The sequence below is a fragment of the Oncorhynchus mykiss genome, chromosome 2 (genome assembly GCF_057628025.1).
Source record: "Oncorhynchus mykiss isolate SJ-2025 chromosome 2, ASM5762802v1, whole genome shotgun sequence".
Classification (NCBI taxonomy): Eukaryota; Metazoa; Chordata; class Actinopteri; order Salmoniformes; family Salmonidae; genus Oncorhynchus; species Oncorhynchus mykiss.
Window position 1 is genome coordinate 73372963 of NC_143023.1, and position 18192 is coordinate 73391154.

Genomic DNA, 18192 nt, shown 5'->3' on the forward strand with positions numbered 1-18192 from the left:
ACACTTGCCACGTGCATGCCTACGTCAAGGACTGCCTGAGAAACTGATTAAAGCTCCTCTTGAACTTGTCTGTTAATTTATGACAAGATTTCTCAAGGAGGGCAGTGTATATGTCCCGACACAGTATTTTGCAACATAGCATTCGTCACACAGACTAAGAACACTCACAATGAGTAAGTTATTGGCATTCCTGTTGTCCTGAATTGAACGTTTAAGGATGTTTTGAACAGATTGTGTGTGTTTTGAGGACTTTTTTCCACAAGATGACGATGAGGATAGTGTTTGAATGCTTTCGCCTTCCCTGGGTGCTAGAATCTCAACGTGTTTCACAGAGGAAATACAGATTTAAGATGTGACGTTTTTGGCTCCATTGAGTGTGGTGAACATTGTTTTTCAAACAGCTGATACAAATGACTAAACTTTGCCTCTCTTTTACAGCAGAAGCCACTGGTACAGCGCTCAAAGTTCTGTCTCATGTTAATGGGGTGGTCAATGAGGGATTTGAAACACAGGTATGTAAAGAAAAAATTGCATGCTTACATGTTTCAGCATGTACAGTATGTGAATTGTTGAATAAACAGACACTTCATTCCTCTCAGGGGGATAGCATTTCAGTTAGTAACAGAAGCAGTTTCAAAGAGGAGCACTCAAGAAAAGGATTGGGATTATATTTAAGGTATGCCAATCAAACTAAAGGGCTAAAGTTTGTAGTGTTTATTGTGGTGCACACACATCAGCATACACATCAGCATACACATCAGCATAACGTTTTGAATGTTGATTCTGAGAAACAGATTTAATCAACACCTCGTTGCAGGGATGTAGAACACACACTACAGTACTTCACTGCAAAAGTTTGACTCAAATCAAAATTAGTTTAGTTTCGTCTCACCCACTCAATAACATGTTGTTATTAGTATCAGTAAATGTTCTGTACATTGTGCAGAGCGAGAGACAAAACCATTTTTCTGCAATGTGTTTATTTGATTGAATTCCAACCTCAGATAATCTTCTTGTCCCTGCTTTTATCTTGAGCTATCCTATTTCATGAAGTCCTCTTCATGTTTATGAACTCATAAGAGAAACCTCCCAATATAAATACAAGGCAGCGTAGTCCATTACCTGACGCCACGTCAAGCTATTGTGCAGAAAAAAAGACAAGTTGTAATGTCTTTGTTGATTATTAGATAAATATAAGAATGGCTGTTTGTAATATGCCGTGGTAACTAACCTGTTCTTTGATTGGTTCTTTAGTAAGGTTTCCAAGCCTCTTAATGCCACAGAGGATTACTTTAGAGCTCACGCCAAAACCATCAAATACATTGTACTGGGCTTGCTTGGAGCAGGTATTTTATTTGAATTTAACCCTAACAAATGTACTGTATTGGGCTTCTAATTTACAAACTCATTGCTAGATATAGGTGTCGCCTTTTGTGCAAATACCAGAAAATAAAACCAGACTGAATGAGAAAATTGTACACTATCCTATGAATTATCCTATGAATTATCCTATGAATTATCCTATGAAAGTGAAATGTTCTAAGAATCAGTCCCCTGACAATTTCTCATCACAACAATGTGATGCTCTTTTGATATTACCTTTGTTTCTATATCACAGGCTATGTGGCATACTTCATCACAGCATGCATAGTAGACTTTGAGAGGGCCATTGCCCTTGTGGTCCTCACCAGTTTGGCAGTTGTCTCCAAAGCCTATGACCTTGTGAAGACATACCATGGAGATAGCATAACCAAATGTTTCATACCAGCTCAAAGATGCTTCAACAATTTCCGGGGATGGATAATAGGGTAAGAAGCTATTTCATATGGACACTTTAAATGGTCTGAGAAAATGAATTAATTTGGTGAGTGTATTTTCCTCTGTTGACTGAGAGTCTGTTGTGGGTTCTTTAGAGTTTTCGTTGTTGCGGTGCTGGTTCTGCTAGTGACTTGGCTCGTTGTGGACACAAGCAAGCGACCAGAGCAGCTCATCTCATTTGGAGGGGTCTGCATGTTCATTCTAGTCATTTTCATCTTCTCAGCCCACAGGACAGAGGTAAGCTTAACATCACAGCAGATCGCTCCGATCCCATCACAGGATGAGAGTGGCCAGGCTTTCCCTTAATGCATGTCTACCTATAATAACACATGATTGGTTATAACCGCTTATCTATGACTGTTTTTTTTAGACTTTGAATTTCCTGTGGACTTCCTTAATTTGGCCTTGTATGTCTTTTACCAGTTACGCCTAGTAATTCCTTCCATTGACTCACCAATTTATGGAGAATCACTTGTTAAACAATAATACATATCCAAACATTGTTTGAAGAGTATGTCAAGTGTGTTTGTTTGTCTCTGTTTCAGGTGGCATGGAGGTCAGTTTTTTGGGGTCTTGGTTTACAATTCTGTATCGGACTGTTTGTCATAAGGACAGAGCCAGGACTCACAGCCTTCCAATGGCTTGGAGAGCAAGTGCAGGTATCCTTGTTGCTGAACTGCTCCTTATCTCCTTATCTTAAAGAAGTAAACCTTAACTACCTGGAAATTGTCCTTGTATCTGGGAGGTCCCTCTTTTATGAGGCACAGTGAAATCTCATAGATGGCCCATGAAGCTATCTACAACAACTTTTTTAAAAAACTATTTCACCTTTATTTAACCAGGTAGGCCAGTTGAGAACAAGTTCTCATTTACAACTGCGACCTGGCAGACTCTCTAATCTAAAACTGCTATTTTGTCTTAACCATTGATTTGAGACAGTATTATGTAAGTAACAATTGTAGCTAGTTGCATGGAATGACAAACTATGATTCTCATTGTTGACATGAATACAAATGAGAAGATAATCATATTTTCCCTCGTTTTCAGATATTCTTGAACTACACAAAACACGGGTCATCATTTGTTTTTGGACCACTAGTATGCAACATCTTTGCATTTCAGGTCAGTGAGCAATAGTTCAGTAGATGTACTAGAAACATTTATTTATTTGATAATGAATCCAGGATTGATCAATATATGTCCCTGTTCCTTCTCCAGGCTTTGCCCATTGTGATATTCTTCAGCAGTGTGATGTCAGTTCTTTATTTCCTTGGAATAATGCAATGGCTCATCATTAAGGTAAGAGACCTTCAAACATTAAGCCCAAAATGAAGCTTCTGTGTTATGTTTGGGCACAGTCATATACATATGGCTCTAGGTTTTTGTGTGTACTGTATGATTTATGTTAACAAGAAAACATGTGTTTTTCCCCTTTCAGATCGCATGGGTAATGCAGATAACGATGGGAACCTCACCCACTGAGACCTTGAGTGTTGCAGGCAACATATTTGTTGGACAGGTACATTTGCCTGTTTGTAGTTGAGGGTATTTCAGTTCCTACTTCAATATAAGAATTATTGGAGGATACATATACTGAAGATAACACCATTGTAGTAATTACACTAAGTGATGTTTACACTTCACAATGTCTTACAAAGTAATATTGATGAGGATTAGGACATACAAAGTTGATTTACTGTTTAACAGATTACATTTTTTGAAAAGTGAGGCGAGCGAATAAAAATTAATTATGACAAAATACAATACAATTTGTAAAAATACTAAACAACCTTAGTAAAACACCTAGTCTTACCAAGAGATTTTAGCCTTTTAAATAAGGGTTTTGCAATGACAGTCACAGGGACCACAGTTTGAGTCCTGGTCAGGGTAACCCCCTAATTATCCCTCGAGAACTCAAGGGCATTTAGCACATTGTGCTGTGGACAATAAAAGGCCACTCTAAAATGTTTTTTTTTCTTCTCACAACACAATGCCACGGATGTCTCAAGTTTTGAGGGAGCGTGCAATTGGCATACTGACTGCAGGAATGTCTACCAGTGTCACGAGTCCGACCGAGGGTGGCTTCCCTTCCCGGTCGGGTGGCGCTCGGCGGTCGTCGTCACCGGCCTATTAGCTGCCACTGATTGTCTTTCCTCCCCCTCCTTGTATGTTTATTGGTAGCACCTGTTTGTGATGATTAGTTGGGCTTCTTTAGACAGCCGGCCCGCCTGTTTGTTGTGCGGGATTAATTATTGTAACCTTCGGCTCTGTAGTAGAGGAACGTGTTTGTTCCTGGTCGTGCATTTTTCAGTTGTACATTTTTCATTCCCCGTGTTTGGGGCCCGTTAGTATTGTGAGCACCCTGTGGTGCGTTGGTGCAATTAAAGAGCACAGCATTGCACTCTCTGTCTCCTGCGTTTGACTCCACACCCACGACACCCGGAGCATTACAACCAGAGTTGTTGCCAGAGAATGTAATGTTATTTTCTCGAACAAGGTCATTTTAGAGAATTTGAAAGTATGTCCAACCGGCCTCACAACCGCAGAACACGTGTAACCACGCCAGCCCAGGACCTCCACACCCGGCTTCTTCCCCTGCGAGATTGTCAGACACCAGCCACCCAGACAGATGATGAAACTGTGGGTTTGCACAACCAAAGAATTTCTGCACCAACTGTCAGAAACCATCTCAGGGAAGCTCATCTGCGGGCTTGTCATCCTCACCAGGGTATTGACCTGACTGCAGTTCGGCATCGCAACTCACTTTCTTGGGCAAATCCTAATTTTCGATAGCCACTGGCACGCTGGAGAAGTGTGCTCTTCACAGATGAATCCCGGTTTCAACTGTACCGGGCAAATGGCAGACGGCGTCGTGTGGGCAAGCGGTTTGCTGATGTCAACGTTGTGAACAGAGTGCCCCATGGTGGCGGTGGGGTTATGATATGGTCTGGCATAAGCTACGGACAACGAACACAATTTGATTTTATCAATGGCAATTTGAATGCACAGAGATACTGTGACGAGATCCTGAAGCCCAATGTTGTACAATTCATCCGCCTCCTTCACCTCATGTTTCAGCATGATAATGCACAGCCCCATGTCGCAAGGATCTGAACACAATTCCTGGAAGCTAAAAATGTCCCAGATATTCCATAGCCTGCATACTCACCAGACATCACCCATTTAGCATGTTAGGGATGCTCTGGATCGACATGTACAACAGTGTGTTCCAGTTCCCACCAATATCGGGGCAGCAGGTAGCCTAGCGATTGGATTATTGGGCCAGTAACTGAAAGGTTGCTAGATCGAATCCCCGAGCTGACAAGGTAAAAATCTGTCATTCTCTCCCGAATAAGGCAGTTAACCCACTGTTCCCAGGCCGTCATTGTAAATAAGAATTTGTTCTTAACTGACTTGCCTTGTTAAATTAAGGTTAAATAAAAAAATATCCAGCGACAGTCATTGAAGAGGAGTGGGACAACATTCCACAGGCCACATCCAACAGCCTGATCAACTCTATGTGGAGGAGATGTGACGTGCTACATGAGGCAAATGGTGTTCACACCAGATACTGACTGGTTTTCTGATCCACACACCTACCTTTTACAAAATATACATCTGTGACCAAGAGATGCATATCTGTATTCCCAGTCATGTGAAATCTTTAGATTAGGGCCTAACAAATGTATTTCAATTGACTGATTTCCTTATATGAACTCTAACACAGTAAAATCTTAAAAAATTAACAAATTATTCCTTTGATTCACATAATTCAGTCCACCATGACTGCTGAAATCATGTGAATCAAATTATTCATTTGTTTATTGCGAACAGTCATTTTAGGTATAAAATATTTAGCTAGCCTTTGTTTTGGATTATGTGGCTGCAAAACTTGTTTTGTAGATACTTCAAGTTGATTTGGGCATTCAATTTATGGGACATTACAATTCAATTAAACACTTCTAAGGTAAGATGAATAGGGCTAAACTAAAAAAGGTACATTTCCTGTAGAAAATGTGTGTGCTTGCTTCAGCCGTTTAAAAATATTTGTATGGTAATTGTTCATTTCGTCAAATTATTTTGTAAATTCATCGATTCAATCGTTCCAATCATTATTTAAAAAAAATGTGAAGTTTATCATTAAATCAACTTGGTTAGGCTTAGCTGATTCTATCCACTTGCTGTGTAGAATTATTAATTAAAGCATTCCTCTTTATAATGTTTTCTTCATCAGACTGAAGCGCCATTGCTGATTCGCCCCTATTTGAAGGACATGACCAAATCTGAAGTGCATGCTGTCATGGTTGGAGGCTTTGCCACCATTGCAGGAAGTGTGATGGGTGCATTCATCTCATTTGGGGTAAGACCAAAGAGTCATCCCTCCAATGCACCCAGTTTTTCATCTTTTGTCTCAGTTAATTTTAATGTAACTGATCTTCATCGTTATGTGAGATTGAGATTGCTCAATGCCCCACAGATTGATGCATCCTCTATGATATCTGCCTCTGTAATGGCTGCCCCATGTGCCTTGGCAATCTCCAAGCTGTCCTATCCAGAGACAGAAGAGAGCAAATTTACATCAGAGGAAAATATCAAAGTGGCTTGTGGGTATGTGTTTTTGTGTTTTGTGTTTGTGTGTATGTGTTTGCCATTTACTGATTTTTTACATTCCCCTGCATTTTGTTGTATATATAATAGACTTTCTGTGGTTCATATTGGGCTGTCTTAACTCCCCAGTGATGAACAGAACATTTTGGAAGCAGCTAGCAGTGGAGCATCTACATCAATAGGCCTTGTTGCTAATATAGCTGCCAACTTGATTGCATTCCTTGCGATACTGGCATTCATCAATGCATCTCTTGGCTGGCTGGGAGGCCTGGTGGGATTTCCCTCTATCACATTTGAGGTATGCTCCAGGCAGCTCCACATACCTTAATCCCATTTCACATTCAAAGATCCTTCTGTCTTGACTTGACTTCCATGACTAACCCAGTACTTCGTGATGAGTGATGGACATGCTTTGGCATTTTTTTATTTAACAGCGCGTGATGCATGGCTGAATAAATAAGATAAGATAATTATTTCATTGTGCCTTGGTAAGATGTCCAAATCATCGAAATGTGTAAAATAATTTGATTAGAATATCTAAAGTTGATACTTTATGGACCGGAAACTATTAACCCCATTATTGACCCTTGCTCTTGCTGCACTTTGCACCCATAGATAATCTGTTCCTATGTGTTCATGCCTGTGGCCTTCATGATGGGGATACCATTTGAAGAGAGTTTCATAGTAGCGGAACTCATCGGCACCAAGCTCTTCCTCAATGAGTTTCTGGCATATCAGAAGCTGTCAGAGTTGAAGAGTAACAGAGTCAACGGTCTGGATGAAATGATTGGCGATGAGAGGCAATGGATCTCCGTGCGTATGCTTTCCCCACTCTTATAATTAGTGTACAAATACTGCATGTGCTTATTGGAAATTATTATGTGCATAAAATCATAAATACTACTGTACATGCATACTGTAGTATTTACTGATTATTCCCAAAACGTGGATTTGGTCACTGTTGGGGTTCGTTCCTTGTTCCTTGTCAATCATTGGCTCATTGGTGAAATTAGCATTATGACAATAGCTTTAATTAAATCATTCAAAATACTTTATTAATGCAATTGCAGACAGAAGTTGACAACAGGTACATAGCACGCATGTTTCCGAGTAAGTTCTGCAAAATAGAAAAGGTCCCAAGTTATTTTATTAAACCCGAAGTCCATCCCTAGTGATGTCACTGCATACGTTGTTACCTTCTACTCATCAGACCAAGCTCATGCATACACAGCTATATACACTTGCAAGAGAGATACAATAGTTCCAGTGTTTTCTAAGGCCTAGGCAGTAAATGTCCACTCCACAAGTTGATTAATTGTGGAATGTCTGACTTGTCTCTTATCTCTTACACTCCCCTGCAGAGTTCTGTCTCAGTCACACATTTCTCAGAACGTTTCTTTCTTTATAAGAGGCAGATAGACTAGAAAACAACTGTGGAACAATATTGTTAATCTGTAGTCTAGGACCCTGTAAATGTAATGAGGGAGGGGTCTTATAACCCCTATACCTCTTAATACAACATAAGCATAATCTATCATTATAATACATCAAACATTTGGTACAGCCCCCATCATGACCCCTAGGTGAACCCCTGACACCACATGTACATTCCTCCACATGTGTAAGACCTTTGTATTGACCTGTGTACTATGGAAGTTTCTTTGATGCTCTGTAAGTGTATCTTACATTTTAGTCATTTAACAGACACTTTTATCCAGAGCGACTTACAGTTAGAGCATTCATCTTAAGGGCTCCCGAGTGGCGCAGCGGTCTTAGGCACTGCATCTCAGTGCTAGAGGTGTCACTACAGACCCTGGTTTGATTCCAGGCTGTATAACAACCGGCCGTGATTCGGAGTCCCATAGGGCGGCGCACAATTGGCCCGTCATCATCTGTGTTAGGGTTTGGCTGGGGTAGGCCTTCATTGTAAATATATATATATTTTCTTAATTGACTTGCCTAGTTAAATAAAGGTTAATTCAAATAAAATAAAGATAGCTAGGTGAGATAATCACATTACAGTTGTAGCACAATCTTCTACAGTACTGAGTTTCTACATTTACAGGTCAGATCAGAGATCATCTCCACTTTTGCTCTGTGTGGATTTGCCAATTTCAGCTCACTGGGGATCGTAATTGGAGGCCTTTGTGAGTATAAGATTCCACACTTTGTACCACCTTATCTTTCTCCATGTCTTGCCATCCATCAGAATATATTTTTAACAATTTCCGTATTTTGTGATGTTACTTTATAGCCTCCATATGCCCATCCAGAAGAGCCGACGTCTCCTCTTTGGTATTGAGAGCCCTGTTCACTGGGACCTGTGTGTCTCTGATTAATGCCTGTATTGCAGGTCTGTGCTTATTTTCACGTCAAAACTGTTCTTAATATTAGTTTCCTCATCATCTGCTCTCTCCTGGATGTGTCATCTCACACGTTTATTTTTAGATTAGTATGTGTAGGAGTGCAGGAGCATCATGTTTACTTTGTTTCTTTGTTACCTCTCCAGGTATTCTCTTTGTTCCTCCTGTTGACTGTTTGGATGTTTTCGGGACGTCCTTTTTCAACACCACAAATATAGACCTAAAAAACTGCTGTACTGATCTCTTTGGAAGGTAGGTTTGAACAAGTACAACAGTGAAAGAGGGGTTAGGAGCTGGATATAACATGTTTCTCTACATATAATTCTCCAAATCTAACCTAATACTTTGTTGCAGCACTGTGAACAATGGGACCATCTCATTTGAGGGCTCCTGGAGCACGGTGACCAATGCCACTTTGTACTTTACGAACTGCTGTGATCTCTTTGATTATGCAGTTTGTAACTAGGTCTTCCTGTAAGTCATTTTATGTGTTAATTACCAGTGAGTAGATCAACTCATTCAGCTCTTTGTGTTTTCAGTATATATTATGTTTCATAACTTTTTTTCACATTTGATTGTATATATTTATACTATAAGTAATGTAGATTAAACTCCATCCAGAGATTACAAAATGAAGATAAAGCTTGTACAGATAAAACAAATCCTTTAACGGGTTTTTACAATTTTATTTATGATAAATATAGTTCTTTAGTTCTAAAGATTCACTCTTTCATTCAAAGAGTCAGAGAACAGATATATTGGAAATCAATGCAAAGAAATGCGGAAATGTGCTAAATAAGGATTGGAAATTGTAAGAGTGGATTATTTGCAGTGAGTAAATCAGTAAGTCAAATTCTGCATTGTATCTAAATAAACAGTATGTGAAAATATGAATATGAACGTTTGACATGAATTGTATGTACAAAATCACAACATAACATACCAGATATTACAGTGTCAGGGACATTCATTTCATTAGCATTCTGCCAACATATCAAACACTCTTAATCCCTCTTGCACGCTCTCACTCACACACTCACACACACATTCACATACTGTACGCTTCAAACTAGTGACAATATCCCCATCCCACCCCTCCCCCAGAAGTGTGAATGTTGAGAATGCATATCATTTTCAGTCACAAAAGTCAGCTGGAGGTGAGCTACTGCTTTACTGTGATCATGGGCCAGGTCCAAAGCAGTTTCTACATGGTTCTGATATTATAGCTCTTATTCTTTCACTTTGTGAGTTGACCCATTTAAATGGCACCAAACATGTGCATTCCAAAGTTAAAGTGTTTATTTCAGTAATCCCTTTATTGCTCTTCAACACTCAAGGTCAGTTAAAGAGTCAATCCTTTGAAGAACCAGGTTAAGGGGATCGGTGTACTGTACTGTTCCTTTGAAGAACCAGGTTAAGGGGATCGGTGTACTGTACTGTTCCTTTAAAGAACCAGGTTAAGGGGATCGGTGTACTGTACTGTTCCTTTGAAGAACCAGGTTAAGGGGATCGGTGTACTGTACTGTTCCTTTAAAGAACCAGGTTAAGGGGATCGGTGTACTGTACTGTTCCTTTAAAGAACCAGGTTAAGGGGATCGGTGTACTGTACTGTTCCTTTAAAGAACCAGGTTAAGGGGATCGGTGTACTGTACTATTCCTTTAAAGAACCAGGTTAAGGGGATCGGTCTACTGTACTGTTCCTTTAAAGAACCAGGTTAAGGGGATCGGTCTACTGTACTGTTCCTTTAAAGAACCAGGTTAAGGGGATCGGTCTACTGTACTGTTCCTTTAAAGAACCAGGTTAAGGGGATCGGTGTACTGTACTGTTCCTTTAAAGAACCAGGTTAAGGGGATCGGTGTACAGACTTAAGCATGTGAACATGTTCATTTCCAATGAACAGATTACAGGATTTGAACAAAGTTCAACAAAAATGAACTGAACTACTAAAACCTGGCAGTTTTCAAAAGGCAAGAAAACATTTGGCAAAAAAAGTGCACAAAAACATATTCCCAGTGAAGAGGCAAGAGTAGTGTTGTCTTTGCTCAGTGTTCGGAAGACTGTAATGCGTAGTTTAAGGACATAATAATGCCATAATAGAAACAAGTAGAGCATGCTATACGACCAACAGTAACAAGATCCAATTACTGTTCAACAAAAACAATTTCAATGACCAAGACTTATACATCCCAGATGTACAATGCAGTTGGTGCACTTCACTACCCTTGCATCTGCATCAAGCTATTAGAGCTCTGCTTACGGCCACGGCTTTGTATCCAGCACCATTGTTTCAACCACTTCACAAGTCTCTTCTTTTGAAGAGGACTGTACTGGATGTGAGAGAAAACTGTGTCCCATTTCCTTAGTGCTGGAAGTTTTCTTAAAGGTCCTGTACCTCCTCCACTCACTTAAACCATTTCAGCATAAAGCTGGAGAATGGGGAGTATCTTACTACTACTGATGGTTATTGAGAAATTCACAGTAATGTTATATAAATATCCCCTAGGGTGACCTATTCCCTAGATTTGAACTCATCTCCCTGTTTGTCTCTCCTTCTTGGATGAAGACTTTTCAGGCACAAGCTCTGTAACATTTTGTTCAAGGCCATGCTGGTCGTCCTTGCTTCAACCCAACTAAATACAGCAATGGGTGACAGGAAAACATAAAAAAGCTGAACGTTGGCGTGAAAGAAAAGGGAAGCTGCTTTGATATGTATTCCCTTTGGACGTTGCTACCTCATACCACAACTTTGATACTCTCCTCCGCCTTGGGTTTGGCTGTGGACTGGTTGTCTTCTGTCTCCCTAGTCTTTCTAGGCACCTTTGGGCTGGAGGTGGCTTTTCTGGTTGTCAAGGGGCTGTTCAGTCCTTTTCTTTGCAGCTGGGGGCTGGATGAGCCCAACTTCCTGTTGTGCTGAGGGCTGGACGAGCCTAACTTCCTGCCGAGCAAGGGGCTCCGGGAGCCTTTGATCTTGGGGGGCTGCTGCAGGGTGTCCATGGGCTTCAGAGTTCTCAGGCTGAGGAGCCCACAGTAGTAGTTACACTGATGCTGGGTCAGGAACTGCTCAAACACCTTAGGATAACTATCATCTGTAAGGCCTTGATACCTGCAATGCAGAAGTAATTTCATAACTAAGAGTTGGATAAGATGATGTGGACCAACTGGTAAAACATTAACACAGTATAGACCTACTTCAAATACTAGCATCAATAGGTATTTCCATATGACAACCTAAATATATTATTCTGATATTTCGCTATACAAACCCCTTTGATTTCGTGACAATTCTAACTTTAGTGATCTTCGGTCCAACACCTGAAAGAAACAAAGTACATGGATCATATTGTTATTTGAACTGACTTTGTTCATCTTTTTGGGAATGACCCTGTCTGCTAATCTTTCTTACCCTCCAGCCCAGTAACCAGTAAGTTGCCGTTTGTCCATTGGTGGATCCAATGCTGGAAGGAGCAGCATTTCATTTCCACCTCTGAGGTGGCTCTGGTGATCAGCCTGCCTTTGGCATCCATCATACAGTACTTAAGGAAGATGCCCTTCAGGTCAGCCTCCACAGTGGCGTAAGGGACAGAGTTGGCAGGGCGGTACACCAGATAGAGAGGGATCACTCTGTGTAAAGATGCAGCAAAACAAAGGTGTTGGCACGTGCAGGGAAAGAATTACATAATCATACTCAGCTGTTTTTTGTCCTCAATTTACTCATACTATTGTGTATTGATAATGATCATTGATAAGTGTATTGATAAAAAACATGTTTTAATTATCAAAATATACATTGTAGTCATTATATTACTTACTCCAGTGAAAAGCCAAAGTTTTCAATCACCCTCGCCTCAGCTGCAAAGATTTTGCAATACTCTCGAACTGTGTTTTGGATTTTGCACTCCTGGTGAGACAAAATGTGAAGATATGCCATATGCATTTTCTCTACACTGAGGCTCTTCAATTCAATTGTTACACCAATCAACGCCGGTTATGCATTGGTATGAACCCTGGACTCAGTCTCTGACTCAGTACCCGAAAGCTATTATTCGATAACACCAAAAGACCAGGGTCATATGCATTAAGGCACACCGTAGCAAAATGTTTTGCAACAGAAAACTAAAGTTCAGGTAGTCCCTTCCCTCCCTGTTTCAGTCCATTTTCTTCTGTTTGGTGCCTAATAAATACGACCCAGTAGAGATGACTTCCTATGTTGCAATACCAAACAACAGCTGACCATTTCTGTACATTTTTTCAAGCTTAACACAGAAATGCAGAGTCGGAGCAATACATAACTCTATAGTAGAGCTGTTCTTGTGATGAAATGTACTGTACATACATGCACAATAAGACTCACTTGCTTAGTAATTTCCATGTTTTTCTCTGCAAGGTTGCTCTCCTGTTTGGTCCCATAGGCGATGGGGCTTTGTAATTTAATGATACAGGTGGTTCCGGACTCAAACACAGGGTCTAGGCCATAGATAACCTTCACCCTGCAGGCCTTATGTGCACAGCCCTCTCCCAGGTGGGCCTCCTGTGTCATGATGCGCCCAAAGAACTTCTCCCCCCAGTAGCCCGGGTCTGCTAGGCCTTTGGTGAATAGCATTGGAGTCATTTCCATCTCTTCTCCAACTGTAAAGAACACAATATGAATGTCAGAAGCTCTCCACATGAGTAGTAACACTGTTAGAATAATTGCTATAAGTTATCCAACAATACAGCAAGCAAATATAAGTTATTACTAAAAACCTCTCAGTGCCTGTGAGGCTTACCTTCTAAATCCTCCCGCAGGAAGTACTCTGAAAGTACTGCAGAAGAAGAGAAAACAATCACAAATGGTAACTCATGGAAAAAATTGTTGAAATAATATTGTGTGATTTCAAAATTATGTTCAGTTGACATCACTTACGGTCTACGCTGAGAAGGAAGTCAGTGGAATCTGTCCCAAATTCGTTCTTGATTGAGCAGCCATACACTCCACAATCTCGACTGGATGTCTGGACGATGGCCAGCGCCACTTGGCTTTCATCTCCTCCACTGGGAAATAAAGGAAAATAAACAGGTTGACGTGACACAAGGCATACGCTCACGGCATATTCAAACACTCACGGCATATTCAATATCGTATTCACCTCCACAAGAGGTCACTGTGAGACTGAGAGAGACAGTAGTGCTGCGTGCTGTGCTTGTCGAGGGGAGATTTTGCTGACCCAGCAGCCAATAGCACAGATCTAGACTTTAATGTCCCCTGGTGATTGCGAAATAGAGTGTCTCAGTTTACAGTGGCTGTGTCTGGCCTTGCGTCACAGTAAGGCTCAGAGCTGGGTGGACTCCCTGGTCACATGAGCTGGATACCTCTCCGAGTGAGAATGAAAGAATGCCATGACTGTGTGATGGCCACGCTGGTATAATTAAAGGCTGTTCATCTTCACAACATTAGTCCTTCATATATAGCATATGGCTCAGATTAACCAGTCTATTGGGCTATTAATTAATGTTTACAGAATCACTGTACAAAGCAACTGTTTTCATAGGGCTGGTGTCTAACACTGTAACTACATAATAATGGCTTTGATCAGGTTGAGTATAAATGATATTTCACCACTAGATTGTATTGCAAGCAGATACTGTAAACTCTGGGATGGGAGATTGCCTAGAGATTTACCTTCTTTTCACCTCTACTATCTCTTCCTCGTCCCTGTACCACTTGATGGTGGAGTCACTGAGCACGTTGAAGAACTGGCACCAGAGCTTCAAGTGTCCTGAGGCATCTGGGAAAGGCTCTCCCCTGATCTTACGGATAACCTGAGGAGCTGGTGGGAGAGGGAGGGGGGACAACAAGGTAAAGATATACTGTACATGATACTCTCTAATGTTTTCACTTCCTCCAGTGGAAGCTTCCTGATCAGCCCACCCTGATAGGAGACACGTGTCTACTGTACAGTCCCTGAGTTACCAACATCAAGAGATGAGCAAAACCACAATATTGTGTTAATGTAAAACAACTAACTAATTTAAAATCAAACACAATCTCCTACTTGTCCTATTTTATTGTTTTACCTTTGAAGGGGTTCTGCTTCTCCTTCTCAGGAGGTTTGACCTCAGTCTTGGGGCTCTCTGGCTCCTCAGTGCTGATCTCTTCCACAACTTTGGGCACCTCCAGGGTGGCCTTCCTACGGCTCAAAAGAGGGGACCGTCTCTCCAGCGGTGGGGTCTGTGAGCCTGCTGGGGCCTGCAGGAATGCTGCCCTGCGAGCCTGACTGGGTGACATATATGGCGCCTCCTTTTTGACCTGGGTGTCCAGCGGACTACCACCCACACCCAGTGCCACCACTACCCCAACCCCTTCTCCCTCCCTGGGGATGAAGATCTTGCGGCGAGCTCCAGAGGCCAGCTCTTCGGGCGTGGCAGAGCGGATGAGGGTCAGACTGTCCCTTCTTTTCAGCCTGGGGCTGCTCTCACAGGACAGGGAGGACGTTGGGGTGTCTCCAACACTCTGCTCCGATACTGCCTTCTCACTGTTAAGAGGGTCATCCACAGTAATGGCAGGGGGAGTCCTTGACGTGAGCCTGCGGAGACTGCTGGGACTCCTGGGGGGTGTTGGGGGTTTGACAGCAAGCCTTTCAATAGGGTTTCTTTCTCTTGGTTCATCGCCAATGATGTAAGACTCTATCCTTGACTCTTTGAGTGGTTTTACTTTTTCAGTTTCAGTAAAACTGATGTCCACAGCTTTTTGCATTGTTGTTACTTCTGTTGGCATTAAGGCTTTATATGACACAGAGAGGATGTTGTCTATCATACTCTGTTCCTTTGTTTCTATAGTCTGTTTCTGTGGCTCACTATGGGTTTTGTCAGACTTATAGGAAGTAACATTTTCAAAATCACTCTTGACCCCCCTGAGCATATCTGCCAATGATTCTGATTCTTTATTCTCATTTTTAGGAAGCTCCTTGCTTTCAGAAATAGGAGGGACCACGCGCAGAGGCACACTGGGTGCTTCCTTTGGCTTTCCTCTATCTAAGACGGGGGGCTTGACATGTGGATATTCATGATCTATTTTCCTGAGTTTACTGTCATCAGTATAGGAAACATTTATTGCAGGAATTAACGTCTTTGTGAGCCACTCATTCTTTATGTTAGTTGACTGCTCTGCCGTAGGTGTTTTTGCCTCTTCAACTGGTTGTGGAACTTCCTGCAATTTCTCTGTTGGTCGGATGATTTCATCATTCCACATACTTTCTTGAGTGGGTGTCACATCTATAACCACTGGGGTAAAAGCTGAGCTGTTTTCTGCTATCATTATGCCTGACACATCATTTGCAACATCCTTTTGGAAAATGTCTGTCTCTGATGAAGGTTCATTGGGTGTAATAGGTATCAATGGCTGTGTAGGCTCTTTGACTTCTGCTTCCATAATCTCTATATTTGGTATAATCATTTGCTCTTCTTTTATCTGTTGTTCTGGCACAATTATTTTGATTTCTGGGATTCTAAGAGCAGAATCTACCATTCTAATCTGTGGTACATTTCCAAAGTATCCACCCAGATGAGTGGAATTAGCCTCTGGACTGGTAACTGATGCTGACACTGGTGGCACAGGGGACACAATGGCAGAGCCTTTCACAGGCTGGGTCTCTGAGTGGATCTTAGATTCACCCAGCACTTCCACCTTTATTTCAGTCACCTTTTCTTCTGTTTCAACATGTCTCTCAATTGTGCGGGTCAGCACTTCGTTTCTCTCTAAGTTCACATCCTTTTGCTCAGACATTTTCTGCACAATAGGTACCACCTGTTCTTGTATCTTCAGGTTGCCAAATGAACTGTCCACAAAAGTTTTCTCCAAAGCAGGAGTATATTCCACTTTTAAGGCACTTTCAAGGCTTTCCTCCAAAGCTAAGGTAGAATTCTCTTTTATGTTGAGATATTGGTCCCCCCCTGCCACAGGAGGGCATTCCTCTGGTGTATTTTGACCATCATTCTCTGAACTCTCTGGGAGCAAACTTTTGAAATGGATCTCCTTGTTATGTATCTTCTCTCTCCTCTCCTCTAAAACACTCACATTTAAAGTGGGACATGGTTGATTATCTGCTTTGACATCACCTTTCTCTCCTTTCTCCTCAAAAGCACAATAACATTTATTTTGTGTCTCATAGACACTTCCAATGCCCTTCTCATCCACATGTATTACCTTCTCTTTCTCAATTTCTGTGGTTACTGTCATCAGGCCGAGGTTGACTGTGGGTGAGACATTATTGTTAGGAGCACTCCCGCTTTCACCCACACTAGTGCGGTTTGACATATGGGAACTTGCTCCACTGCTGGGGTCTGGGCTCCATGGAGTGTCAGATGGACCCTGTTTGTGTAAATCTTCAGTTTTGGCATCATGTCTTGTCACCTGATCAGTCCCGGAAGAAAACACTTGGATGTTTGGCTCATGTGGGGCTGAGACAATCACATGGGGGACAGGGTCTGCCTGGATCTGGTCCACAGTTGCCTTGAGGCAAAAACAAACACAGGTGTTTAGTACCACAAAACATCAACACACTCAAAAGGTATTTGGAAATCCCTGAACAACACAGTGGCGACCCGTCGTTCAGGGCAGGTGGGGCAGAGCCCCATCTGTTTTGAGCCCAACCTGTTTAGCTAAAAAAAAGGAAAAAAACATTTTGTTGTTGGATTTTGTTTGTTGCCTGTTTTACATGTTATTTTGGCAATAATACATGTCACATATCAGTTTGCAACAATGTAAAAAATGTATAATTGAGTTAATAAAGCCACATACAAACATGGTCTCTCTTTTGCTTTCTTGAGAAAGGCCGCTCCAAAATGCTGGTGTTTCAGCCTACAGTAGCTCAGTTCTTTCTGTGGTGGTGGGGCAGCCAGCAGAAAATACGGAGCATAGGGGTTAGTAATGTCCTCTAGTTGTAGCGTGATTGGCTCAGTGTTCTGTCACTCATGGGGACACTCCATCACCGCAAAATTTACGGGGAGAGCTCAAAAATTCAAGCCCCTTGGGTGCTGCCATAGATTTACATTAGAAGTGCCCATCCAAGAAGGCTAAAGGTCATTGGCCACAGATAAAATTAAGTCAAATCACGTTATATCTACCGTTGCTTTTATTGGACTGATCCACATCATACTTTCATAATCTTAGCTAGCAAACTAGCAGTCATCATCATGAATCAAGTCGACAATCTACTGGCAAATCCTTTTCAATCCTTATCATATGAAGAGAAATAATGAAGAGCAATAATAGATAAAACATATCCGTGCTCGTGGACATGAACATTACACAACAAGTTGGAAATTGCAAATTTAACAATGAGTGGTTTGGAAGGAATCAGTGGTTAACTGCAAGTGTTGAAAAGCAATCACTAGCCTGCGAGTCAGTGGAGTCGGTGTGTGGTC

General features: G+C 41.5%; 2 protein-coding genes across 6 annotated transcripts in view; one reads left to right on the forward strand and one right to left on the reverse strand.

Annotated features, from left to right (window-relative positions):
- Positions 1–9683, forward strand: slc28a1 (solute carrier family 28 member 1). 5 transcript variants are annotated; one of them, XM_021571335.3, is made up of 18 exons: positions 1–173; positions 439–512; positions 600–676; positions 1255–1346; positions 1619–1808; positions 1914–2055; positions 2364–2477; positions 2866–2940; positions 3037–3117; positions 3257–3337; positions 6053–6178; positions 6296–6426; positions 6556–6724; positions 7042–7239; positions 8492–8573; positions 8681–8779; positions 8936–9041; positions 9144–9683. In XM_021571335.3, the coding sequence occupies exons 1-18, from the start codon at positions 170–172 to the stop codon at positions 9253–9255; spliced, it is 1953 nt and encodes a 650-aa protein (XP_021427010.2). In that variant the 5' UTR covers positions 1–169; the 3' UTR covers positions 9256–9683. The 5 variants fall into 5 exon arrangements, with proteins under 5 accessions (XP_021427010.2, XP_021427020.2, XP_021427030.2 ...); XM_021571345.3 differs by having other exon boundaries at positions 75–173; positions 442–512; XM_021571355.3 differs by lacking the exon at positions 600–676 and having other exon boundaries at positions 75–173.
- Positions 9455–18192, reverse strand: part of alpk3a (alpha kinase 3a) — a 24049-nt gene continuing 15311 nt past the window's right edge. Inside the window, exons 6-14 of the mRNA XM_021571322.3 lie at positions 14845–17278; positions 14450–14597; positions 13694–13821; positions 13557–13592; positions 13142–13416; positions 12600–12688; positions 12194–12411; positions 12054–12102; positions 9455–11893 (exon numbers count right to left, since the gene is read on the reverse strand). Coding sequence (XP_021426997.3) covers positions 11524–11893; positions 12054–12102; positions 12194–12411; positions 12600–12688; positions 13142–13416; positions 13557–13592; positions 13694–13821; positions 14450–14597; positions 14845–17278 — 3747 coding nt within the window. The 3' untranslated portion in view covers positions 9455–11523. The remainder of the gene's footprint in view (positions 11894–12053; positions 12103–12193; positions 12412–12599; positions 12689–13141; positions 13417–13556; positions 13593–13693; positions 13822–14449; positions 14598–14844; positions 17279–18192) is intronic.